Source organism: Dermacentor silvarum, chromosome 10 (assembly GCF_013339745.2).
Source record: "Dermacentor silvarum isolate Dsil-2018 chromosome 10, BIME_Dsil_1.4, whole genome shotgun sequence".
NCBI lineage: Eukaryota > Metazoa > Arthropoda > Arachnida > Ixodida > Ixodidae > Dermacentor > Dermacentor silvarum.
Window position 1 is genome coordinate 4,588,597 of NC_051163.1, and position 8,297 is coordinate 4,596,893.

Below are 8,297 nucleotides of genomic sequence, written 5' to 3' on the forward strand. Positions count from 1 at the left end.
ATCTATGCGGCCGCAGTGAACCGACCTCAAGTACCACTTGGAAGTAGTCAGCTGGAAAACTGCCAGCATGTGATACGCGCTTTGTTCACGGCATGCACTACGTTCCCACGTCGCGAAGATGCCTACGAGTTCAACGAAGGATATGCTGGAAGCAGTGCTGGCTCTTGAATCAGTAATACTCTGCTCTACTGCCACATACCCTCAGTAGCATAATGGCAATTTCTCGCTCACTTGGTCCATTCCGCCGTCCAAAAGTGCCCTTAATAATGCAGTGGAACTGCGCCGGTATTCAACAGTGTCTGTGTGAACTTAGCCTTTTCCTTCGAGACATACCTATACCAATTCTAGCCCTCTCGGTGGCCGGTCTCCCTTATGGAAGGACGATCCCAGGGTACATCAGACATGGAAATCGGAGTATACCGTCATTTTCAAATAAAAGTGCCATGATGTACATGAGGCGAGAAATACCTCATGTCGCCTTACCAGTGCAAGACTTTTGTTCTACCTACTTGGAAGTCACCGCTGTGCAAGTGTGCCTAGGAAACCGAAAACTCAGTGTGGTGTCGGTGTATATAAGTCCACGCAGGAAGGTCTCCTTGGAGGCGCTTATAAAGGACCTTTGCATTCGTTGCCCCTCTCCTGGAATAATCTGTGGCGATTTTAACGCACATCATTCGCTTTGGGGAGATAAGATTGCAGATTTCCGAGGCAAGGAACTTGTCGCAGCCGCGGATGCTGCTGACTTATGTAACGCGAACGATGGCAAACCGACTTTCTTCAGACCACCAGATTCATGGAGTGCCATAGACCTCGTGATCCATTCTACAGACCTTTTCGTTGTCGACAACGGCCCCTGACAGGATGGGCAGCGACCATTTTCCGATCTTCATCAACATCACCGGATTTCACACTGCTGGTCGACAATTCTGTGTGACACGCTGTAACACATACAGAGAAGCGTTAGATGAATCCCCTGGTGAGCTCTTCGCAGAGATTCTGCGGAGCAAGAGAGTGGCTATCTCAATGTTGAAACTGCCAGATCATTTCCCTACTCCTGATTTGAAACTTAAGAACCTCTGCGCAGCGCGTAGGAGAGCGGATCGGACACTAATGGGGAAAACGGGAAATCTCTCTGCGAAAACTAAATAAACGCTGTCATCCGTCGTAACACAAAAAGGTTAATACGAGTTCAGTGGGCTGCTTTCTGTGAGAGCTTATCGGCATTTACTCCAATGACAAGGATATGGGGAGTAATGAATAGCCTATCCGGAAAGATTCGCCCGCACAGGCCATTCGAAGCACTTGGTTTAAAGCAAGGAAAAGATTTGCAAACCCTTGCAGAAGATTTTGCAGACGTATACACATCTGGCAGATCACCAGGAGTATCGAACCCTCTGTTGTCTCAAGCATTCCATACCATAGATACGCCATTCACCTTCCAAGAGTTGGATTTGGCCCTTAGCAAATTATGAAGACGCTCTGCTGTGGGTCCCGATTCGATCAGCAATCAGATGCTGACAAACCTGCCATACAAACGAAGACGAGCCCTTCTGGACATATTTAATCACGTCTTGAGCACAGGAGAGATCCCAGAAGCGTGGAAGATAGCATGGGTGGTGCCAGTACTCAAGTGCGGAAAGGATCCTGCGAACCTCGCCTCATATCGGCCAGTATCGCTAACATCATGCGTATCAAACTTGATGGAAAGAATCATATGTACGAGGTTAACATGATATCTTGAGCAAGGAAGTAGACTGCCATCATGTATGACCGGCTTTCGTCCGCGGTTGAGTGCCCAGGACAGTGTCTTGGATTTACTAAGCCATATCGAGCACCATCATGCAGACGGCCTTTCCACACTCGCCATCTTTATGTACGTTGCCAAGGCATAAGACTGTGCTTCATAAAGGCATCATCAACGGACTCCGAACCATGGGCGTCTCGGGAAATGCTCTTCGATTCGTCCATGAATTTCTCAGAGATCGATGTGTCCAAGTTAAGCTCGGAAGTATAATGAGTGATAAGCGACGAACTTCCCTCGGCGTCCCACAAGGAAGTGTCCTATCTCACTTGCTTTTTAACGTTGTCATGGCCAGCCTTCCAGATGCACTGAAAGTAGGTCGGATGGCAGTTAAAATGTCCATCTACGCAGATGGCATCTGCATTTGGATCTCGGGGTATCAACACAAACGGTTGGCCCGGATAGCCCAGGGCGCAATCTCCACCATCAAACGCCACTTATCGACGCTTGGCCTATCTTTATCAGCCGAAAAATCTGCCTTCATGCTTTTCCCGGGAGTGAGACGCAAGTCAACACGCCTGACGCTGAATATCAGAGGTGTTGCGTCCCGAATCGGCCGGGCGCATTCTTTGATTGTTTCTTATCGAGGCAGGCCCTTTCATCAGCGTCGCCCAAACGGCGACAGTGCCCGAGACTGACGAGACAGGCAAACAAGCGCCCCAACTTGGCAGTGCGCATTCTTTGGGTGCTTCCCCCGATGCCACCCCCTTCATCAGCGGCCCCCTACCTGGCGATGCGGCCCGACACTTGCAGTGACGCGAGGACAAAGAAGCTCACTTAGAAGCGACCGACCACAACCGCCACCCTTCGTTAGAAGCGGGGATTAGCGCGAAGTCCATTCTCCCGACCCTGGCAAGATGACCGTCGGAGGGCAAGAAACAAAGCCACCGACTTTCGTGGAAGGAGTGTGAACCCCCTGTTTCCGGATTGCCTCGTCCTTGCTTCGAAGGTGCAACATTAGAGGCGGAGTTCAGTGAACAATACGACCCCTCAGGTCATCTAAATCCCTAGTCGGGTCAACTAGGGAAGACGAATGTTTTATAAGGAGACACCTTGCGTGCAGTGGTGTGTCTTGACGTGTTCTGATATGTGCTCAGACATGTAGTGAGCTGAGACTTTCAAAGTGCTCTCCCATGGAGTGGGCTTCCATATTTGGAGCGACTGTAAATATGTAGAATAAACCTATTTTTCTATAGCTCTTACTCCCGGACGTACTCATCCCTTTGGCTGAAGGATCACCGGCCTAAACGCTACCCGAGTCTCAACAGAGGGCATTCAATTCTTCGTGCAACTCATATTCGATTCCTGGGCGTCACCATCGACAGCAAGCTACTATGGCGTCGTGCGGTCGAAAGTGTTGTGGCTGCATCAGTGCAAAGAGTCAACGCACTTCGTCGATTGGCAGGTGTACGTTGGGGAAACAATCCTATGCCCATGCTTAAACTGAACGCTGCACTAATAACAAGTCGCATTCTCTATCAGCTCCCTCTGATATCACCGTCATCGAGTCAATTCGAGCACTTGGAGGCATTGCACAGAAAGGGACTTCACTTGGCGATGGGAGTTCCACAGGCGGCTTCAAACAAGAAAGTCACTAATGAGGCAGAGTCTCTTCCACTCCGCCTCTTGGCATCTCAGGCGTTGCTGACGCAGCTATTAAGGCTGGGCGAGTCCCGCGCAGGCACGGCGCTTCTCCGGCGGCTAAGAGCAAGAACTCGCTCACATTTCCATGCGGCGCTGAACACTTTCCGATTTTTAGGATTGGAATGGCCTAAACGAAGTCGCCTTGAGCCGCTATGGTCTTTTTCGGACGTTACCTGCAGCCTCAGTGTACTCCACCTACCGGCGAAACGCACCATTTCAACTGCAGAAGCAAAGTTTATTGTGCTGGACCACTTGAGCACAGCGTTTCAAAGCCACCTACAAGTGTACACAGACGGTTCGGTGTGCGCACAAACAGCTGTGCAGCGGCATTCTGCATACCATCCCTTGATGTGTCATGGTCTAGCCGACTGGATCGCGTAGTTTCCTCTACAACAGTAGAAAGCGCCGCAATCACCGCGTCTTTGCGGAAACTACGGGCCTTTTCTGCACGAGATGTCGTGGTGCTGACGGATTTCAAATCAGCGTTACAGAGATTACATCGTGGCCTACCTCTAGAGAAATTTACAAGGCAGTCTCTGGCACTGACTAACGATCTAACGACCAAAGATTTAACATAAGGTTCCAGTGGATACCATCACACGTAGGAATTGATGGAAACGAGAAAGCTGACGCCCTTGGACGCCTAGCGCTGACATGTGTCCCAAAAGTGAAAGCTCCAAAAGATTTTCAGAACCCTAAGGGTGCAATCCGCCTTCACTTTAGGGAGATCCACAAGAATCCCCACGAAGCCTGTGTGACTCATGGATTTACCCGCGAAGAAGCGACGCTTTTATATCGCATCAGGACCGACTCCGCGTACACCCCAGCTTGGTTATTCAAGACTGGGTTTCGCGCTTCCCCACTCTGTGCTTTCTGTGGTGACATTGGTGACATTGAACATTTCATTTGGCTATGCCCGCAGTTTGACACAGAAAGAAAAGCGATGGTCGACAGCCTACAAAAGAGCGGTCTTACGCACAGGACCTTTGAAGGCATCGTTTTCCCCGGAGGGCCCGCGGCAATCAGGAAGAGAGCGCAACGACTGCTGATAGCCTTCCTGCGAGACACGGGGCTCATCGACACCTGGTGACACACCCCTGATCTCAACTCGAAGGAGCATCAGGCGGAACAATTGCCGGCTATGTATGCCAGGCTAACCCTGCCTGCTTCAACATCACCACCACCACCACCAACATTGAATGACAGAACGATGCGTAGCCAACTGTAACAACAATTTAATTACTCGAGTGAACCATATAGACTATCGCTCTCCTTAACTTGGGGGGAACCACATTTAAAACAAGGCATGTAATCCACTTACAAAGAAAAAAAAAGCAAAACAGCTTAACATGGCAGCCGACCTACACACTTTTGCAAATTGTTTTTACTCCATATGTGGCATTGTGAGAAGTCCGTAGATAATCCCGTATTTCAAAATTGGATGGAGCTGGAGTCTTCCTAAATCACTGACGACAAAAGTCAGCAAGTGAACACGCCCAAACGACACGTACAGAAAATTTGACTGCCTAACCAACGTGCAAGTCAACGATCGCGCCCATTGATCATACCACTTTTAGGGTGCCTGAATGGTATCCTCCTCGCCTGGAGAGGGAGAACACGCAGGCACGCTAGCGACAATGGACACGCCGCATTCCAGTGGGGTCAGTGTCCACAAAACCTGGCAAACGCGTGTCGGAGTGACGAGAGGCGACGATTGTTCTCGCCTCCCCAACTTATTTGCAATCCCCATGCTTCGCGTCGCCTTGGAATTAGTGGCGCATCTGTGCTAGCCTGCGCGCTGACCGATGTCAAAACTCCCCAAGCAAGTGTATGCAAGCGCTGCTGCAACAAAACTATACGCACACGGACACACATGAAAGCTTTCATGTCTAAGATTTCACGAAAAAGCAGCGACGTACACACTACACACAGTAAAAACGCACGCGCTCACACACGCGCACATGCACTCAAGCAAAGTGCGCACGTGCCCTTTCCTCCCGCACTCACTTAAGCACAGACACGCTATTTTTTCGTCACAATATCGGCCCACTTTTCTAATGGCATTCTCAGCTTGAAGCGAGTTGCTAAAGAAAGCGGTAGCGCCACATTAAATGCACCTCCTTCGATACGTGTAACATGTAACGCACCGGCCGAAACGTTCAGGCTCACCTGGTTCATGCAGCATCGCCCGCCATTCTCGAACAATATTATTCTTGCACGCTGGGACCAAGGCGTCCATTAGAGCACAAGTAAACGCCACAACTCCGAATGCAAGTACCACTAGCTATCTACATCGCGCATCCCCGCAGGGGCGTCTGCGCAAGCAGGCGTTTGGTGTGTTGCGACACCACGTACCCGAGCACACGAGGATTGGACCCTCCCGCGCGTAGCCGTGCGCGGCTTTGCCGTGTCCGGGGAAAAGAGGATCCTTGGGGTTGAGCCGATGCCGGGTGTTCGGACCTTTATGGCCCCTCCGCGGAAGCAACACACCTCTTTGACCTCGGCTTCACGTAGACGGCACCCCCGGACTGACCCACACGGGGGAAATCGGCAGTCGCCTTTTCCTGTCCTCCTTTCTCCAACCTACGACTTTCCATCTCCTTTTAAATCTTTCCTGTCTTCTCTTCACTTCTTTTTACTTCCTATTTCTGAGGCAGCAAGGGTTAACCTGGTGTATGGTATCCAACCTTGGGTATGCTATATTGGGTTACGGTAGATACGTACAGCTGGCGTCTGCGATTCCTCCGGGTCTCGTAGCGTCCCCTTGTTGGGCTCGGTGGTGGCCGGCTGGCGTCGCTACCGAAATCAAATAATCTTTTATGGCTTCGACATCGTTTCCACGCCTCCCCAATCGTCCTCTCTCTAAAAGAGGGCGCACCGATGAAACATTTCAGTTTTCCGCAAAGAACATTGACAAATTTCCACGGTTCCATATTATCCACACTCAATGCCCAGAAATGACACCAAGATTAGTCTCACCTTTCCTTGTGTCGAAGTGTCTTACGGACACAATTGGACCAGGTTACAAAGCCACGAAAATGGCCAGTGGAGACCTTCTCCTAGAAGTTCAGAACAAGACCCAGTATGACAAACTGAACACCCTCCTGTCCTTTGGCAATACTCCTATAACCGTAACTGCACACCGCTCCTTGAACACAGTTCGTGGTGTGGTATCTGACAGTGACCTCTTGAGTCTCACCAAAAATGAACTCCTTGACGGATGGAAAGATGAAAATGTTGCCCAAGTGCAGCGAATCAAGATAAGGCGCAATGACGAGGAAATACCGACAAAGCACTTAGTCCTAACCTTTGGCTCCAGTATACTCCCAGAATATATCCAAGCAGGCTACATAAAGATACGTGTCAGACCATACATTCCTAATCCTCGGAGGTGCTTCAAGTGCCAGAAGTTTGGTCATAGCTCCCAGAGCTGCCGTGGCCAAATGTCCTGCGCAAAATGTGGTGCTAATGAACACGCAGCTGAAAATTGCATATCTGACCCGCATTGTTCAAACTGTGATGGGGATCATCCTGCGTACTCGCGCTCTTGCCCTGCGTGGAAGAGAGAGAAGGAGATCATCACTCTAAAAGTGAGAGAAGATTTCATTTAATGAAGCAAGGAAGCGATTTTCTTTTGCAAAACCTTCTTATGCTGATACGGCGCACGTGGGGGCTGCGCCGCACCGGCCTCTAGCAGCTGTCCGAACCACACACAGTGTGCCGGCAGCAGCTACTTCTGCCCCCTCGGTGGTGGCAGCTGCCGCTGCTCCACCTTCGTCTAAGAAGGGCCAGCAGGCCTCCGAGCCTGTGGCCTTTAAGGCCCCTGCTCATGCAGTGAGGCCTGACAAATCGTCCCATGTGCCCCGGGAAAGGGCGAACAGCGCCTCGCAGGAGGCGATGGATTCTTGCCCCTCTACGCCTCTGGCACAGAGGGAGCGGCGTGGCTCACTTGAGCGCGCCAAAAAAGAAAAATCTCGAATCACTGCTCCACACACAGACACACACACAAAAACACACAACTGCTTAAGTTAAATATCTGGTTTTGTACACAGAGCATTCATTTTACTTTTAATTAATATGGCTGTCCAAATTTTGCAATGGAACGTCAGAGATCTTATCAATAATCTAGATGACGTCCAAGAACTCATCAGTCATTTCCACCCAAAGATGCTCTGTGTACAATAAACGCATCTGAATTCATCACATAATAATTTTCTTAAGCAGTTCGTAATTGTTTAGAAAAGATCGTGATGGTGCTCTCACATCATCAGGAGGCGTTGCGATAATTGCTGATAAGTCGATCGCCTGTCAAGAGGCGACATTACAGACTCCTCTTGAGGCTGTGGCAATCCGCGCCATATTGCATGATAGGCTCGTAACACTCTGCTCGTTATATATTCCGCCAGATTATATATTGAATAGGATGGTTTTTGAAAACTTTATATCCCAGCTGCCTCAGCCCTACATGGTGCCTGGCGATTTTAATGCCCACAATACGTTATGGGGCGACTCGCGCTGTGATGCAAGAGGTCGCCTCATTGAACATTTCCTGCTGTCTACAGGTACCTGCCTCTTCAATAAGAAGGAGCCTGCCTTCTAAAGTACGAGACACAACACATGCTCTGCCATGGACTTAACAATTGGCTCTCCTCCACTACTACCACATTCCGAATAGTCAGTGATCAAAAATCCGTATGGAAGTGGTCACTATCCTATCATTCTACATACGGCAGAACAATTGGGACATAATCCCTATCCGCCTCGCTGGAAGCTAGAGAGTGCAAATTGGCAACGATATCGGGAACTTTGCTACGTATCTCCAAATTCTATTAATAACCTAAGTATAGATGGC

General features: G+C 49.8%; 1 protein-coding gene across 1 annotated transcript; it reads left to right on the top strand.

Annotated features, from left to right (window-relative positions):
- Nucleotides 1-1,728: 1,728 nt before the first annotated feature.
- Nucleotides 1,729-5,209, top strand: LOC125940748 (uncharacterized). The gene is made up of 2 exons (XM_049657263.1): nucleotides 1,729-2,338; nucleotides 3,072-5,209. Exons 1-2 carry the CDS (start codon nucleotides 1,840-1,842, stop codon nucleotides 3,824-3,826), a joined length of 1,254 nt encoding a protein of 417 aa, XP_049513220.1. The 5' UTR covers nucleotides 1,729-1,839; the 3' UTR covers nucleotides 3,827-5,209.
- The last annotated feature ends 3,088 nt before the right edge of the window (nucleotides 5,210-8,297 follow it).

Bases quoted from the DNA above. Each gene is read 5' to 3' on its own strand.
- LOC125940748 (XM_049657263.1), top strand. From the start codon at position 1,840: ATGCAGACGGCCTTTCCACACTCGCCATCTTTATGTACGTTGCCAAGG. The intron at 2,339-3,071 runs GTGTTGCGTCCC...GTCTCAACAGAG, and splicing joins CCTGACGCTGAATATCAGAG to GGCATTCAATTCTTCGTGCA.